This window comes from Sphaerodactylus townsendi, linkage group LG04, assembly GCF_021028975.2.
Source record: "Sphaerodactylus townsendi isolate TG3544 linkage group LG04, MPM_Stown_v2.3, whole genome shotgun sequence".
NCBI lineage: Eukaryota > Metazoa > Chordata > Lepidosauria > Squamata > Sphaerodactylidae > Sphaerodactylus > Sphaerodactylus townsendi.
Genome location: NC_059428.1, coordinates 101,877,692 through 101,896,865, shown reverse-complemented (window position 1 = coordinate 101,896,865; position 19,174 = coordinate 101,877,692). Strand labels below are relative to the sequence as shown.

The following is a 19,174-nucleotide window of genomic DNA, read 5'->3' as shown; positions in this document are numbered from 1 at the left end:
AGAGCGCATCAGATGAAACAAGTCTTTTAACTTTGAGGAGATAACAGAAAGGAAATATGGACACAAACTATTTTAAGGCATTTTATATCTATGCTAATAATTCTGTCCATCTAAAATAGTGGTTCCCAACCTTTTTCCACTTGTGTACCTCTTGGCAACCCATCTCCCTAAAATTGTACCCCCATATTAGCAAACCCAATATGTAATCTTTTCAGGTACCCCCAAATGTTCTGGTGCATACCCCAGGTCGGGAACCACTGATCTAAAGGAAGCCATTATTGGGTAAGGTTGGGTAAGCCTTATTATTGGGTAAGGTTGATCATAAACATGGGCAATAAGTTTCAGATGGCAGATGGGAGGGGTATGCCTGGATTTTTAAGTTGCTGACCACAATTGACTTTTTACTTTACCCATTCACTTTAATTTCCTTTTGATAGTCAGCTTTTACAGAATTAGTTCCATCTTGCCCTGCAACTCCCTATTGCATTTCCTTTAAACTTTTGGTATTCTCTCATAAACAGAATCTCCTCCTCCAAGCACATTCATCTTCTGCTATCCTGAAGTAACAAACCCTTTTAAAACTATGTTTAGGCATGCACTACAAGATTTACAGTGTAATGCAGTACCAATGCAATTCCATAAGTGTAAGCATATCAGCTTATCAGGTTCAACTCCAGATGATGTCACAACCTAGTGACCCAGCCATAAAAACTCCTGGAGCCCGTAAACCCAATAAATTACTCCAGAGACTTAAAATATACGTACTTGAGTTCACAGTATTCAATAGTCCTAGTTTGGAGTTGGGACAGTAGGGTCGCACTGTTAATAACAATTTAAAATTTTAGCAGAGCTCTGACTATATTGTTCATTTTTAGTCCATGTGTCTACAAGGCTTTCAAACGAGCCACATGAACCGAGGGGAGGACATGATGATAGTATAAAGAAGGCATCCCTTCCCTCCAGTCTTGAGGCTCATGAGGATGCCTTCAGCTCAACATACAAAACACCAACAGACAGCGCCATTTACGTGGATTCCGCACAGCATATTTATAACCAGTTGCAATTGTTATACATGAATTCATTTCCCTTTTATAAAGAGGGAAAAAGAGTTCATTTACAACGATTGCTGCAACTCGTTATAAATATGCTGTTCGGAATGAGCCGCAGCCAGGTCAGCAGCAGGGGGCGAGCGGTCTCGCGCTCTAAATTCCCGCGCGCTCAACCGTCCGGCCGGAGGAAGGCGTGGTGCCATCGCCAAGGCGCGAAAACCTCGCGCATGCGTGCATGCCCCAATAGGCCGGCCGAAGCGCGTGTGTTGGTTGGAGATGATGAGCTGGGGGAGGGAAGCGGCGATCTCCCCGCGTGTGCCTCTGTGGGGCACGTTACCGCCCGTGACGTCAGCGCGCAGCGTCACGCCGGAGGGACGCACAAAAGTGTAAGTTTCAATTTTTCTCCCCTTCCTGCCAGCCACCGAAAAGGCAATAATTGTGGGGGGTCGTCGCTGGTGGGGAGGGGGCGTTTGAATGGCGGGCGTTGCACCCCCCTCCCTCCCATCCAGCTGTCCTCAGTGCAGGGACTGTGAACAGGTGTGAGGGATCCATGAGCCAGAGAGGGCAGGAAGGAGAGAGCGCCTTCTCTGCGCTAGGCTAACGTTGGCAGAGGCAGGCAATGATGGCGCTTTGGAGAGGGATGGTCTTGCAGCCCGACCTTAATGCAGGATGCACACGGATGCAGGATGCTTACTCAATGCAAGGGGGGGGGGGCTTCCTCCCAGTTCCAGGATTACACTCCCCCGACCCTTAGCCCTGCAAGTGAGACTGGTTGCTTGCAATGGCCCCAACTCCCGAGTATCGCAGCCCGACTCTGGCTCAAGTTCAGTGTGAGAAGCACCCCGTTAATTTCAGTGCATTAAACAAAATTAACAATCCGAAGTAAGCAGGTCTAGTTTTGCAGCCCTGTCCTGTTACCCGGTCTGAGTCTGCAGGCAGGCTTGCAGAACTCCGTTCTGGGTTATGGAGCTGCAGTTTAACACAGTTGCAAAGGGGCTTCATGGGGAAGGGGGGAGGGAAAGACTTCGTTGGAGTGGAGTTTGAAGAAGCAACAGCCCCCCCCCCCCCCCGCCACTTTTCCCCCTTAGCGATATCCCACCATTTCTGGGAACCTTTGAAACTGGGGCAAAAAAATTGTGTGTTTTTAAAAAACTTTGTCATTCTCCTCCCCCTCAAAATGATTCCAGCAAGCGAGTTTATTCTTTCCTAGTAGGACGGAGGAGGGAGCAGGAAGCACACCTCTTCCTTCCAAAACACAGCCACTTCCCCGGGCGAGGGGAAGGAGCAGCAGCAGCAGCAGCAGCAGCAGCACCTCCTTTCTTTTTCCTCCCCACCCCCGAGGGGTTTTTGAGGAGGGCTGTGCATTGCACATGTGCAGTTGGCATCTCTTTTCCCATGCAGAGCGGCGCTGTGGGTGGGTGGGGGATTGCTCGGGAGCGTGTGGTGGTGGGGGGATGGAGTTTGCTCCCTATTCCTCCTCCTCCACCACTTCTTCAGGTACCCAGGTGGGAGAGTGGAGGCTGCCGCTGCTGGGGCGGGGGGACGTTTAGGCGGGACGGTTTGCATGGGAGGAAGAGCTCCTCTTCCTTCTTCTCCACCCCCCCCCCCCTTCGAGTGATACGAATGAGGGCGAGATTGGCGCATGGGTGGCCCATATCTTTTTTCCTCAGACGTCAGTTATTATTGGGCTAGACTTCCAGGGCTCTGCTGAGGCCCTGGAGAGGGGGCGGGAAGGTGCAGGGGGCGGGAGTTGCTCTGTGAACCGTAGATGCTGTTTGCCTGGCTGCTTTTTTTTTTTTTTTTGCTTGCAGGCGCTCTGAGGTTCAGTCTCCTTTCCCTCGCTTGTAGCAGCATAGACATTTCCCGGGCCTACTTGGATGCTTGCATGGCGAGGCAGTATGCGTTTTGTTTAGGATTTGGGGCAGTGAGCGGAGAGGGTGGGCCCCCAGGGCCTAGCTGCTCTAATTCAGGTCAGGCACAGGCAGATCCCCCCTCCTCTTGTGCAATACAGTGTTGGCTGTGTATGTATTGATATATGAAGCATAATTATGTTTTGCTATGCCCTTCCAGGTTTCCTCGTCCCTTCAGTGATCCCTGAGCTGTCAGTTTAGGCTTTCTTCTCTAGGGGTTCAAAAGGAAGAAGCCAGATACCTTGAAGTTTGTTGTTTTACCTACTTGCAGGGAAGCTGTTGAAAGTCCTCAGTGGTTTTACGTTTGAGCTGGATCTGTGTGTTTTGTTTTTTTAGCTTTTTTGTTGAAAGTAAATAAGTGCCTAATAGTAAGCTTGGTTTTCAAATGTGTGTCACTTCATTAACTTTGTTACTTTCCATAATGTTTTTGTTTTGTTTTAGAATATAGCACTAGATTCCTCGTTCCTCTTGTGGTGCTCAAAGAAGTGGAGAATTGATTTATTGGATTTGGTAACATGGCAAAAGATGTAAGTATGTTTGTAGTAAAATAATCCAACAAATACAGATTACCATTCATGAAAGCTAGGTATTTGTTCTGATCCTATGTTGGTGTAGCATCCATCATAAGGTAAGTGAAGCGGCCTCATCCAGTGCTGCATGAGTGTAGCAGAGCATCTTTATGAGACTTCTCCTGTATTGTAATTGGGTCTAGATGCACTGATGTAACACATAGCCTTGTGATGTAATGTAGACTCCTTCTCTAATAAATAAATAGTCCCATTGTTTGGTGTAGCACTGGCATACAATCTGACAATGTTGGCTCTTACATCACCACCCTTTTGGTCCTTTATCAAGTTGGACTAAAATTCTAGCAGAATAGCTTGGGCTGCAACATTATTCTATTGGTATTATTTGCACTTTAGGACAGTAAGATCATGAGCCAAATTTGCTTATATTTGGGTCCCCATTGACCCTGTCATACTTTAATTATGTACCAGTTTTGCTCGCTGGTTCACTATAAAGAAAATAACATTTCCAAAAGTTGAAAGAGATTTCATGCTTATTTGCTAGGTTGTTGCCTAATAAAGTTGTGACAATAACTTGACTGTTTCCATATAAGGTGTTTAAGAAGTATTTGTATAGCACAAAAATTTGACTTGGCAAGCTGCAATCGGCTATTTGTAACTTAATTTTTTGATAATGCTGACTTGGTTACTTGCTGACTTAAAGCTGCTTTTTCAGTGTTTTCTGTGTCTTAAATACAAAAAATATACATATTATTGAACACCCTTTGATCAGTGAATTATCTTTAATTATATTTCAGATTAAAAATGATAGGTAGTATGTATGTTTCAAAGTGTGTCCCCTACTATTAACCTCTTTCTGGAATTGCATCATCAGCGTAAACAAAGGTTATTGGTAGCTGTATTGCTTCATAAAGAAATTCCTGAAACCATCAGTAGTTTTAGCAGGACTAAACAAAGTACCACAAAACAATGAACAAGCTTTAAGGTTTCTTGGAAGTCTTCAGGCAGAACTGAAAGAATAGCAGAATGTGTTAAACTGGTGAACACACAATACTAGTTTGGTTAAGTCTTGTACCCTGTTTAAAATGGCTGTTTTGACTCATTTGATTTCCTTGCTTTGTTGTGGACCCAAGTTATAATTTTTAAAAATGAAAGCACAAAACCCAATTGCCACAATTTAAAACTCTTCCTTTATAGAACTTGGAAAAATATGAAATCAGCTGTAGCAATATAATAAATTTTTCCAGAAGTATAATCAGAATTTGTGATCACACTGATTTAGGATAGTGGTGAGCATCTTGTGACCCACTGAGCAAAACATAATTTACCAGCCATGTGCTATGGTTTGCAATGTGCATGATTTTGAGGCTCATAAAACAAGAAGTAGACTGCCATACCCAGAGCACGTCATAGCCTGTGATCAGTTTGGTAGGTCACAAGTTGTGTGGTGCTTATGATTTATATGATTAAGAAAAAGCATCAATTTAAGATACTTACATTAAGTTTTCCAGCTTGAAATTCATTATTCTTAAACAAACATATAGAATTATTGCTTGTTGTAATTTAAAACATCTTAATTGTGACTAGGGAGCCTTTATGATGTTGGATCGTACTCCAGAATCTATGGTCAGGAAGCCCATGTAGCCTGCAAAGTTATACTTCAGAAACAGAAAGAAGATTTCTGTTTCATAATCTCTGATGGATTCAGAGATCCTAAACAGGATGGCATAATTGCTAAGGTATCTTGTGCATACTTATTTAGTGGTAAATTCATTTGAACAAAATGGGACTGGCTTCTAAGTAAATGTTAATAGGATTTGCTAAAGAGATAAAATAGGAGCATGGGCTATGAACATAGGCTCATTCTGCACATGCAGAATAATGCACTTTCAAACAGCTTTCAGTGCTCTTTGAAGCTGTGTGGAATAGCAAAATCCACTTGCAAACAGTTGTGAAAGTGGTTTGAAAATGCATTATTTTGCGTGTGCGGAAGGGGGCTTGGTGATAAAATAAGATGGCATCTCCTGAATTCTGTCTCCCGCAACACCTGCTACTCATGGATTTGGTAGTTTATAATATTAAACACAATCCATGGTGTATTGTTTCATTTCCAGTGATTAAGCAAAATGCAACCTTTAACCTGAAACAGGATTCAATTTTAGGAGTTTTTTCAAAGGTTCTAATGTATTTGTATTAATTTTAGATTTTCTTTTAAACCAGGTTATTAAAAAATAGAATTCAATTAGTTTTTTTTAAAAAAATAGACTTCTGATTTAAATACATGCCTAAATATGCAGGGATAAAGTTTTGTCTGTCCTGTTTAGAGCTGTGCCATTGAACGTCCTTATAAAAGCAAAACAAAATTTGGGCATTCAGTATCAGTTTCAAAATGTATTGCTGCCTGCCTGCTAAAGAATATAAAGCTTGTTTTTAGAGTTTAGAGTTGGCAGATCCATTTTATGTGATGAAATTTCAACAAATTATTTCCCATTCCATGAAAGGAATCAAGCTGTCTTAAGGAAATGACTTGTAAAACAAAAGAAATGCCAATAGAAATGCCTATAGCACTTTAAATATGTGATATTCTATACGGAAGTTCACTAAGATATGTTTAAATAGCCAGATAACATTGTCCTAGCTTAAAAAAAAAGGGGGGGGGAAGTAATGTGTCTGTGTCACGAGGAAGTGATAGCTTCCCCAGTGTATGGTGTTCTGCCTTCTGAATCGGCATCTTTTATATGGCCAAAAACTGATTAACTAGTTAACTGCACAGAAGAAGATTTTGGCTTGTTCTGTTTCTTGATCTGTAGTTCCCTGCAAATATCATGTAATAACTGATTGGGTCTTCAAGGACAGACTGTGGCATACACACCCCCTCCCAAAGAAAGGGTAAACACAAAAACAGATAACTCTGGCATGGGCTAGGGGAGTATTTTGGTGATGAACATGCTTTAGATGTAAATCTGTATGGCTAATGAAAGAAGGGCTCTGAAGAAAACACAGGGTTTTAAGAGTAAGGGCTGTATACCTTAACAGGCCGAAGAAAGGAAGATTTGGAGGGCTAGGGATTTCAAACCATTCGAACCAAGGTTACATAAATTGCTGGATCTTTACTTCAGACCTTGTTGTGTAGACTTCTAGTTGCTGTTACTTAATTAAAAAAAAATCTTCATCTGATTTAAGTTTGTATGTGGGGTTTGCAAATAATAACTATCATAAAATTAAAATAGGGACATAAGAAGAACTGTTCTGACTCAGACCAGTGGTCCATCTAGTGCCACATCCTTCCAGTAGTTACAGGCCAGACACCCTTGAAGAACATGAGAGATGAAAACCTCTCCCTGCTTCTGTCCCTAGTTATTGGAACTCAGCATATGTTGCCTATGAAGACAGAGGCCCAGATTCACTGATAGATCTAACCTCCAGGAATTTGTCTTGATCCCTTTTTAAACCGGTTCAAAAAGTTATCATCACTACCCTCTGAATCTCCACAAGCTGTTCTTTGAATGAAATACTGCTTCCTTTTGTTTGCTTTCTATCAATTTCTAGTAATAGAAAGTTTTCTATTTTCTCCAGGCTATGGATAATTTTATACTCTTTATTCCCTCCCCTCCAAATAAATTAAACTCTGCTAGTCTTTACTCCTGGATCACATTTGTTGCTCCTTTCTTCATCTCATCTTCATTTAGATGGAGACTGTCAGTAAACATTATTCAAAATGTAGCTGCTCAGACCTATACAAGGACACTACAGTACTGATTGTTTTATTTTTACTTCAATTCTTAATAGTCCCTGCTGTAGAATTTACCTTTTTCACCAGTGTCCGAAAATGAGGCAAAATCTTCATTAGATTTCCCTCCATGATCCCAAGATCTCTTTCCTGGCAAGTTGCCCCTTGTTCGTGCACTGTCAGGGTAAATGGAAAGTTGGGAAGGGTTTTTTTTTTAAATCATAGTACCATGTGTCTCTTCACACATTTTTGTGGTATTGTCTGCTTGCACAATTGGAAGAGATTATTTTGTTTTTACCTCCCTGCTCCCCTTATCTCCATTTCAGATTATTTATGAATAATTTAAAACAGCATAGATCTGCCCCCTGTGGACTCTACATGTATATTTATTTCCATTAAGAGAACAATTTACTTCAGTTCTCAGCATTTACATTTGCTTTGATTCTTTTGGCAAGAGACGTTACCAAATGCTTTTTAAAAGTTCAAGTATATAAATGCTACTAATTCTTCCTTATCTATGTGGTTGTCAGCCAGAGCCATAGCAGGGAACTGCACCTGGGGCACATGTGTGCCCTGTGCCCCTGCCATGGCCCCACCTGCCCCAGAACGCCCCTGCACCAGCGCACACCCAGTGCAAAACATCCCCTGCTCCCTGGGCGCTACTCCACTGTTGCCAACAGTCTTGGAAAATTCTGTGCTGATATTTCCTCAATATGGCCTGTTCCTTTCTATTCCTAATAATCCCATCTTAAATACAGATTTCTGCAAGTTTACTTTGAATGTGTCTCAGGCTAACTTTCTGAATTCTCAGTATTTCGCTTTTTCTTTATTATATTTGCTGTTTTTTAATAAGTGATCAACAATTTCACGTCTGAGTTCCTTACGAGTCTTTAGTGCATGCAATCTCTGTTTTTAAGCTGTTTATTTCATTTTTAGTCCGCCTTTCTCATTGAGGGTTAAGATGGATTACACAATTAAAAATTCAATGGGAATAGTATACAGTAAAGATGCAAAAAATGGTGAGTATAATTGTATTGCACAAATTAGAGCACAATTAACAGTATTATCTGTACAATATATAATGCAACAGAGCTGAATTGCAAAGTATGAGAATGAAGCAATAGAACAGTGCTGCAACAGGAACGAAACGGTCATTGGCTGCAACTTTATTCCTTCTTAGCGGAATATCCTCCTCAGTTAGCCCTAACCAGTATCTCTTGTCACATCTTCTTGAGTCAGTTTTTCAGCCCCTGAAAATAGTGGTTCTAACGTGGGTCGCTGCCCCACACTGTCCATAGAAAGTGATGCAAAGAATTCATTCACTTCTCTGGAATTTCTCTTCTTCCTTTAGCAATTGTTAAGGTTATTTTTCACTGAATGTCTCAGTTTTCTTCTGTTAAAAATTCTTAGTATACACTTTCCTTTAAACTCTCATTCTGCCTGACTTGCAGCTTATATTTGTTTTGCCAGGCTTGTGTTGCTTTCTCATTTTACCCATTTACTTCTTAAAAGTAAAGCCTTCCGTTGCACTATTTTCTTGGTCTTGTTGTTTAACTATGCTGATATCCTTTGATGATACCTCTCCTGATCTGAAGTATATGTTCTGTCTAAGGTTCAGTTATTGTAGATATTAAGATCTTCCAAACAGTCTGATGAGAATTGACCCCACCCCACCCCCTCTTTCAACTTCCGTTTTACTAATCCTCTCATTTTTGCAGTTTCCTCTTCTGAAATGAAATGTGTTCATCTTGGTCTTCTTTGGCAACTTGTTGTTTACTTAGATGCTGGATTGAATATTATGGTGCTTGTTACTTCAGCAAGTTGCATCTCACACTGAGTTTTAAATATAATTCTGGATGAAGTCCAGGACTGCCTCATCTTTAGTCAGTTTCGTAGCTAACTGGTCCTGGACTCTGTCTTGGCATCTTTTCATTTTTGCTCTTGGTCACAAAACTGTGATGCGCATTTGCCCAGTCAGTGTATGGGATAGTTCAGGCTATGTATTATACTACATTTTCTGCTTTGTTCCTTGCCCTTAATGTTCCCCAGTTTTGAGTAGAATGATAAAAACTCATGTGAATGTGTGTGTAAAGTTCTATCAAGCTGCAGCTGGCTCATGGCAGCCTAATCGGGTTTCCAAGGCAAGAGACTTAACACAAATGGGTTGCCATTGCCTTCCTCTGTTTTCTTTTTTCCATCTCAGTTTCCCAGGTTTGAGTTGAATGATAAAAGCTCGTGTGAATACAGGTGACAGTAGACTGACCAGTGAATATGCTTGGGAAAGCTAAGGGGTATGTTGCTGCTGTTTTTAAGATATGTTGGAAGAATTATAATGGAATCAGAAGCAAGGCTCAGGAACAGTAGGCATTTCAAGTTGGCCTTGGGACCTGTTTACACATACAGTAAAATGTGATGATAAAATCCTGAGGTGGTAGAATGAGCTATACTGTTGCATATAAAAGTGAATACATTTAAAAAAATGTTAAAAACACCCTATGAATTAAAAAGGGAAGATTTTATCCTAACACTCTGCAGACTATTCTAGTTTCTCTGTACAGGAAATCAGTAATGTTATGTGAACTCTGAAAAATATAATCCTTTTCCTGCATTCCAAAGTGGTACAGTGTGTTCTCCTACTATTCTTGCCACCCCAGTTCCACCTCATTCTGCTGTATGTATAGACATAAGATTGTGTACAAAACTAATCTATGGATATTGTTACCCATACAATAAATGCATTTTATGCAGTGCAGCTTTTACAGACCCCAAAATTGACGTGGACAGCTGAATTCAGTGGCTCTAGTTTTAGTGAAAGCTTAGTTCTAAGTGACACGGAGCAAAAAATTTAGAACATACCATATTTTCATAAGTAGTTCCAAAAAAAGTCCAAGTTACTTTGAATGCAATTTAAGGAACATGCAGTATGCTTATGTAGGAAAATGAAAACTTGGTATACTGGTATTGATGCAGAAGCATTTGCCAATAGTGCCTGTTCCTTACAGAAAGCATGATCTTTTTCTGTGGTTTGGGTGTGACTAGTCTTCTGAGGCAAGTAGCTGCATTTGGTGTTCGCACATGTAGAACACTGAACAATGCAGATTATGTTAGCTCTCAAGCAGTTTTCATCCTGCATACCTGGATCTGAAACAAATTGCAGTCAGTGCTTGAAATTGCTCTGAATTATATTTGCAACAGAAATATAAGATGAAACATGAGTTTTATCAATAATACAGTTGTGCTTTGTTAGATTAGTTGATTCATATGTAGTTGGTGTATATGACAACTGAGGGCAGTCTCCTGGTTTCTTGGTTTGAAATAATTTATTTTGATGTAAACCCACTTGCAGCAGTGGAATTTTCATCCAACTAAGTATAGTCAGCATTGGAACCTGATTTTGCTTTCTGAATTACAGAAAACTAGCTGTTTGAACGGTTGTTGCTAAGAGGATTTCAATGGTCATATAAAACACAGTTCTGCATTTTCTCTCGACTGAATTCTCTCGACATGTGGCCATCATGGTTATTGTAGAGATGTTTTAATTTAGTGCATGAGCCATCCTACAACTTTCTGTCTTGCAAATTTGAGGTAGGAAAGAAAAGGTTGTAAGGTGTCTGATAGAAATTAGCTGTAGCTAAAGGACTTTGTGGTGTATAATATGGGCATTCCAATCCTGGTTCCCAGGTGGCTGAGGACAGCCCTGCTGCGGCAGTACCCTGCTGCCTCCAGAAGACTTTCTGGTGGTGCAGGAGGCAGAAAAAGCCAGCCCCCAGTAAGCTCTCAAAGGGGCTTAAAGGACTTGTGCCACCCTTTGACCTGGTCCATGGTACAACAAGCCACAAACCTGCCCCTGGGGACCCCCCCCCCCCCCCGGCTTCCAATTGGGATACCAGTGCAGCTCCACGAAAGCCTAGATTTCCTGCTTTTGCTGCTGTGGAGTTGAGGGGTAGCTAGCCACTGGCATCTTTGCCCCTCCACTAACGTGTGTGTGCCTTGTACCAGCAGAGGATACAAATGGGTCAGTGCAGCCACCCGCTGCCTCTGACTGTTCTACACTGTAATGCTTCATTCTAACATACTTCATGTTTTTAGAAAAGTGTCTGTTTACAGAACAGTTGGTAAATTGAGTTCAGTGACCTGTTTATACTCTGGACCAATTTCTGATGTATTGCACAAAAAGCTTCAAGGATTATTGATTGTAGCATTTCTTCACTAACTTTGTTTTTATGGAAACTGAAAACTAGCAGTTCTGATAAAAATTTGCCCATGCTTTTTAAATTCTAGTTAGGTTTTTTAAAAATAAGTTTGTTTTAACAAATAAGCTTGTACAGACTTACAGATTTTTGTTAGTGTGTATTGAAAAGTTTGAAGAGGTCTTGTATGTCCTAGATGTTAAGTTACACTGTACAGTACTGTAATAAAATGGTCAGGAAGTTGTATTGGTAGAAGGCTAGAGACTCAAACTTACCCTATTTCATTGCTACCTATCACTTTAAGTGTGCTCCAGGCTTGTTTCTATAGTTTTTAATTACCATGGTTAAAAGTTCATACTTGTTCCAGCTCTGTTTGAAATTTCTACTTGTTTTCAGATCTGTATAATCCAAACCCTATTGTATTGATGATTGGATGTCCCATTCTGTTGACCTATACTGTGTAATCTGCTTTGACTTTCAGCAAGTCAATTATTTTTGACTAAATTATTTTTGACTAAATTATTTTTGACTAAATTATTTTGCATTTTATAGACCCCTCTTGTATGAGTAAGAACTTAGTAATTTGCTTATCTACCTATTTGCAAAATGATTTTCATTTTGGTGGCTGGAAGGAGAAGATGACCTCTGGATTGCAAGAGGCCTAGTAAGGAAGGTCACAGTGTAGATTTGCTTGCAATTCCATGACCATGTCTTTCTGATGTACTTGTTACTGGATCTTTGCAATGGGTAATTGTCATAGTTGCTATCCATAGTATTCAGTTTTCCTGGTAGATCAGTCCAGAAATATCCATTCCACTATGTGAGAGAAGGAGACAAATCTAAAATTATACTTCCAAGAGTTTTTAAATGGGCTGTTTTAAATAAATGTTTAAAAAGTGCTGTTCAGTTAATCAAGGCACTTTTTTTTAATCAATCAAAAGGATTATTATATTAATCAGAATAATTGAATACTGTAAGTCTCCAGATAGCAGTCTGCTATGTAGCTGGCTGTGACAGTTAATCAATGAAGGCAAGAGTTCTTGTATAGTTAATTTATCAATAGTACAAATTTTATATAGGATCCAGTCATTATGATTCTTGCTTTCTATAAAATAAAAGGTATGAGTCAGAGTAGGTTTATTTATAGGAGTTTCTAAACATCATCATTCTGAACAGCCACATCATCAGCAATCTGAAATTTGTCATGGATTTTCATAGTTTTCTTTTAGAAGCCCTGGGTGACAGCGCTTTCCTTGCTCACAGACATTTTGACATCAGAAATCACCAGTGTTCAGAAACCAAGGCCAGGGACATTTTAACCTTCCTGGACATGCTGATCAAAAAAGTTGTTGTTCCCCTTCAAAAGAACTTCCAGGGGAGAAATGAAATTCAGGCCGATGGAGTAAAATGTTTAATACTCTTCTTACCTTGAGGAAGAACATTGATTCCTCTACTCAGTGTCAGTGGCCCTGCTTGAGCATGACCCATTTTGTTCAGATGGTAGATCAGCTGTACCTTTCTAAGATCTCTGTATTTCCCTGTTGAATCAAATTACCATATTTGACATTAGATACCATAATTAAATTGTATGTTAGCCATCCCCTGCCTATCTACCAAAAGTTCTCACGTGTTGGATGGGTTGTTATTCTTTTCTTGGTCTGTGGTTACATTGGCCCTTCCTTGTAATTCACATCCCCCCCCCACCCCCCACCCGAGATGGCTGCTCTGTGCATCTGATGAAGTGTACCATGTTTAATGAAAGCTTATGCTAGAATGTATTTTGTTTTTAAAGTGTTGCTGGACTCATATAAGAGTTCTTGATACTTCTGAATCTGGATGTAATGGCAGCCGTTGCCGTACTGGTTGATTGACCGAAGACAGCATTAAAATACATCTAGTACTAGGGATCCTAATATAAGAGTTTTTTTAATACTGACTTCTCTAAATAAGCATGGAAAGAGTTGTTTTTGTCTAGCATGATATATTGCAGGGGTACGCAAGCTTCTTGAAAATGTGGTCACCGTTTGAACTCTGGGACAGGGTGGCAAAAAACGGCTGCTATGAGAGACAGAGCTGCACACACAAAGGTGGTATAAGTGCAGAAAGGAAGAAGGGTAATTTTTAAAAGGACAAAATACACTTGGAAGAGGAGTATGAGAATAAAACCCACACTGCAGTACCATCTGCCGCTGATGTAATCAGCCAAGCAGCAGTCCTGCTGTGCAAGACCCCTACTTGGTATTTTTACAGTGCAATCCTAAGGAGAGTTACTCCAGTGAATTCTGAATAAGTGAATTCTGAATAAGCCCATTCATTTCTTATACCATTTCCCTCCATTTGGACCCCATAAGGCTTACAAAAATAGAAACAAATCAACATGAATTCCTTTAAGAACCTGACAACTTGTATTAATGGCCTCTTGAAAATTTCACCCATGTGAACCTTCAGGAAATGTAATGAAATGCAAGTCTGCCTTGTACTGAATATTTTGGAAGCCCTCCCCTCCCAAAAAAGTCGCAGTAATAGAAAGGAACTTACGAGTTTGGAACTCTGATCTTGGAGTCAGTCATTGCTGTACTAACCTAAATAGTGTTGGGTGTTAGTTAATGAAATAGAAAACAAAAAAGTTATTTGCCTCTGGTGTTACAACCTCATAGGCTTTTCAGTATAGACTATTTCATGTTCTTTTAGATTTTGCCCAAGTTTTGTGCCAACAGTGCTCCAAACAGCTTTGGAGGTTCTTCAAGTTACCCAGCTCTGTGGTAAACCATGATGCCAAATGTCTTCTTGAAGGAAGAAGAGGTATCTAGGGACAAACCTAGTATCGCACCTTAGACCCAATGTGCCAAGATCCTACCAGGGTCCCAGCCCAGTTACTATTTGGATTCAATCATGTATAAGAGCCCCATGGTACAAAATGGTGATCTGAAATATTGCAGTCAGTATTTTTAAGCATCATGGTGTGGGTCCTAATACGGAATGTGCATTGCTGTGTAAAGCTACCTTACTCCAAAATGTTAACCGCAGTCTTTATTCTGTTTGTATTAGCTGCTAGCGAGATGGACATTTTAAATGGATTTCTGAAATTAGCAGTTGTTCAAAGGAAATGCTCTAGAACTTTTGTTTGAAAAATAGGTGAGAGGAGAAGAATTTGTGGTAGGTAGGTTTAAAGAGACCTTTCCAGAGGACCGTGAAAGAATATATCACATGTTTATTGCTAACAAAGGCCAACAAACCACATCCCCCATTGTCATGGTTGTTGGGTTTCTGGAGCTGATATAATATAACACTAGACGTACAGTATAATGCGTGACTGTCATATTTGCCTTGTTTTCAGGATTCAGAATTGTGGTTCAAAACAGTTCATATCTCTTGAAGAGCTGCTTTCCCAGTTCCTTTGTTCATGTATTTTTTTAGTGGGTGGAGTTGGCAAGCTGACTGGAAGTGCCCCATAGGGTACCAGTCTAAATCTGGAAATAGCTAATAAACAACTGTGTGTTCTCCAGCTAGTAAACAACTGTGTGTTCTCCAGGTTTCCAAGACACCTGCTGTGAAGTCCTGGTGGTAGCAGTAGTGCCCTGGACTCACCTGCCAGACTGAATACCTGAGGCCTTGTGACACTTTAGTTATACTTTAGTGTGGGAAGAGGGTTTCATCTTTTGCTTCCCTACATCATCCCTCCACCAACTGAGCCTTAGTTGTGGTTCAGAAATTGCAATTGGGTGTTATATACTCACTTATAGCTGTTTACCTGTCCTTGTAGTTCTGAGATACATTATTCTAAGTGTTGCAGGATGTTGGAAGAGCTCAAGCAGTTTAACACTGGCATCTCCTTTCCTTCCTTTGCCATTCCTGATGCATGACGTAGCCACTCCTTCTGTTTCAGAGAAAGTTGCCACCATCCATTTGCTGTTGCTTTTCACATATTGCATTTGTATGAGTGGTCATACCAATAATTAGCTTTGTGGTTGAGATTTATATGGGCTGTGTCAAAAAGATGAATTGCTTAATCTAAAGTGAATCTGTTAATAAGGTCATGCCAAAACATGTACAATACCGTATACTATACAGAAATCTATAGGTGTACTGATTTCTCTGCCTTAAAGCTTGTAATGGATGATTGTAATTTGGTTGTAAAATATTTTCTGTTGAATTTAAGTATATTTGTCTTCTTTCAAAGGCTGGCCTAATTGAAGCTAATGGAGAACTGAAGGTTTATATAGACCAGAATCTTAGTCCTGGAAAAGGTGAGATCTTTCATTGACAAATATGTTCCACTGTTTTCACAAATGACTTTTTGTGAAAAAATTAAATCCACTCTTTTACTGTGAGCATGAAAACAGGCTGGGATGCATTATCCGTTTAACCCAGATGTGTCCAACTTTGGTGGCGCTTCAGATGTTCATGGACTACAATTCCCATCAGCCCCTGCTGGCATGGCAAATTGGCCATGCCAGCAGGGTCTATGGGAATTGTAGTCCCTGAACATTGGAAGTGCCAGAGTTGGACACACCTGGTTTAACCAGTAAACTCCCTTTCTAGTGATGCTTTTGTTAATTTTTCGCATGAAATTAATGATTTATTATTATGGTGTGATTGGCAGGCAACATTAGTATGTGAGTTTGAATGTTCCTTGGAGTTTATATTTCTGTAAATAATGTGCTATAATGCATTTGTTGCTATGTGTGCAGTAGAATTTGCTGTGGAAGTCCAATTAATCATAAGCCAGATGAATTGAAAGTGCCCTGGTTTTCATCCGGTTCTACGGGAAAATTACATTGAGGGCGATGCAGCTAACAGCATGATCCTATGCTTGTTATTTCAGAAGCAGGCCACATTGTGTTCGGTTGGACTCACTTTCAGACCCAGAATTCCAGCCTTGCCATGGAATTATATGTAGAATTACTCCACTCTGCCCATTGATGTCAATGGGCTTAAACTGGCATTATTCTGCACAGCAGTCCCCTTGATTTCAGAAGGAGAGATTATAGGAGAGATTAAAGGATGTGCTTAAATTTTTCATCAAATTTGATGTAACAGTCGCTCCAGTAATTTTTCTCAAAAACTGGAACACTATTCTTGATATACATTCATTGTATACGGGTGAGGAGCAAAATCAATCAAGTTATGTATAAAATATGAACGACTATTACTAGGCTTTCTAGTCATAACTGGTTGAAATAAGATACAGATTTAGCTTTGTAAATAAAATAACAGTGAACATCTGGCTAGCAATGTGTTGACAATATTTGTAGTGGTCTAGAGTAGGATGTTTCATTATTGTATCGTGTTGATTGTCAGCAGAGGAGCTGAGTGTATATAGCCAGGTGCCAATTTACCCTAGTTCTTCTATTCCAAGCTCCATTGGGAGTACGAGATCTGTAAGTTGCAGTTGAATTGTGAGGAACTGGTCTGGTAAACACCTGTGTTTGTCTCTGAGAAATCCACACTTGAGTGGAATTGTTTTGCTCGGTAATGAAACAAATAAAAACGGGTTTATCCGTACCAAATGGATTGTTGTCCAATCTGGAGGATTTGTCTTAATGAAGACTTTATTTACGTGGTATACTGCAACAGCTTGGTGCGTTGTCACATGTTGAGGATGATATCTGGGGCTGTCCGTGTTCTGACTAGCTTTGGTAGCCAGCCAAAGTTTGTGGGCACACTTTCCCTCCCCTAAACACGCAAAGTTCTATGGTAGTGTTCAGAGTGCCTCCATAGTTCCAGGTTGTTTATAGTCTATCATGTGGTCCTCCCCACTTCTCTGTGTGGGAAGAGAAGACACATCATATTTGCCACTGGGCCCTTAACTTATGGATGAGAAACTGATTTTGTGTGCAGCGTGGCATGCCTTCTCAGTCACTTCAGTTTAGCTCGGTTCCAAAGTCCCAAAGCTTATTGTTCTCGCATCTTCTACATCCAACCACTTAAGCACATTAATTAAGATTTGACTTCTCAGCTGTGTGATAAATATAGTGGTACATGGTTGCAGCCATGTGGAGTGGGTTGGTCCTTCCAGTGCATAAAATACTGCTAATATTGAGGATGACGTGTAGCAAAATAAAGCAGCCCATATTATGCCACCACAGATATCAGAAATGCCACACAGTAAGAGCTCAAATGTGTCTGGCGTCATGTTTCTAGAAGCCGAATTGTCAAAAGATCAATACTATCAGAGACCGCTTCCTGTAGGTTCCCTGGTTGAATATATATATGAACGTTTTAAGCTGCCATATGCTGAGTCAGAACGATTCACTGTACTCTCAATTTGTCCATGGTCTCAGGCGCGTGGACTTCCTGAGCCTGCTAACAGAGATACTTTGAACTAAAGATCGCAGTGATCAAACCTAGGATGTTCGGCTGAAAAGTATTTGCAGCCCATATTATGCTGCCTGATCACAAGAAAGCTCCTCTGTTAGAGAGATAAAATGTTTGGAAATTTTGAAACCACAAAAAACTTATTTTGAAACCACAAAAAACTTATTTTGGAAAAAAAATTCAATGGGGGGGGGGAATTTTGCTTCTTTAACAGAATTTACAGGCTATAATTTATCAGATAGCTTTACTCGTACTAATTGGCTTATTTATGAGGTTTTTAAAAAATAAAAATGCCTTAGTTTTCTTCATGCAAAATTGTAAACATTGCTTGTACTTCAGAGAGAATTGCAATTTTCTGAACCCTATGCTACTGAATCACGTTTGTTAATTTTTGCCATCTAAAAATCAGAACAAATAAAAGTTGAAATTAGAAAACATTTTTAGTGAAGAAAAGATGTATTGTTTGACAGAAAATGACTCATGCAGCTAAAACATGTAGAACTCCCAATACATACAAATACCAAGTTCAGTGGAAAAACTGAATGCTGTAGATTTTCGTATATATTTTTCCCATTCTGTACATTATGGGTAAGTAAACCCTGTCTAAAACATTTCACTTATTACAAAGGGAAAAAAATCATGGGAGTTTTATTTTGTATTCACCCAAGTATTCTGGAGGTATCCCCCCTCTGTTTTTTTTAGTTTCTTCATTTCTTTACTAATAGGTACTGTTTGTAAATGCTATTCTGTAGTAGAAAATATTTCAACATTTCTGACAGTCTATATACCTAGTCAAAAAAAGAATGCTTTTCCTTTTACCACCCAAATAATTTAATTTTCTAACTCCCTCAATAAGGTTTGTTGGCATTTCATTTTTTTAATCACAAGGTGGCAGTATTTGCACAGTTACTCTCTGACTTGCTCAAATTTCTTGTCTGCATGATTGCTGCCAATTGTTGGCAATCCCATACTCCTTTACCTGGGAATAAAACCTGCTGAAGTTGGTAAGACTTGCTTCATTTACAGGATGAGGCTGTAAAGCTTGCTATCTTCTGCACAGTTAAGCACAGTAGTGAATGAATTTCCAGTAAACTTTGATTGATTGAGAAAGAAATAAGCCTGATAAAGCCGTGGCAGTGAATAGGGGCCAGAGATTGGCTTCATAGATGTAAGTTGGTAGTTGAGAATGTTCTTCTCATGGTGACTGACAGTGATTTACCAATTAGTGTTTATCTTGGATCAAAGACAGTGAACAATCTGTATTAGTCATTTAGGTGTTGTGTGGGAGTCTTAATACAAGTTGGAGCTTGGCTACAGCATGTATGTAGTGCATTATGCAGTCTGGGTATGTATTTTGATTATTTTTGTTTTCATGTTTGGTATCTCTGCCTTGAGGGGAAATGAACTACTGCATAATTGCCAGTCCTTTACCTTGGCCCTTATTCAATTA

At 39.9% G+C, this 19,174-nt stretch overlaps 1 protein-coding gene across 6 annotated transcripts in view; it reads left to right on the top strand.

The window, feature by feature from the left end:
* The first annotated feature begins 1,295 nt into the window (after positions 1-1,295).
* Positions 1,296-19,174, top strand: part of TFDP1 (transcription factor Dp-1) — a 29,377-nt gene continuing 11,498 nt past the window's right edge. For 2 of the 6 annotated variants that reach the window (XM_048493774.1, XM_048493769.1), the window contains exons 1-3: positions 1,296-1,435; positions 3,401-3,486; positions 15,587-15,653. In XM_048493774.1, coding sequence (XP_048349731.1) covers positions 3,475-3,486; positions 15,587-15,653 — 79 coding nt within the window. In that variant the 5' untranslated portion in view covers positions 1,296-1,435; positions 3,401-3,474. Of the gene's footprint in view, positions 1,436-2,441; positions 2,464-2,483; positions 2,555-2,829; positions 3,020-3,400; positions 3,487-15,586; positions 15,654-19,174 lie in introns of those variants that run through there. The other 4 variants (XM_048493773.1, XM_048493770.1, XM_048493772.1 and 1 more) reach the window with 4 other exon arrangements.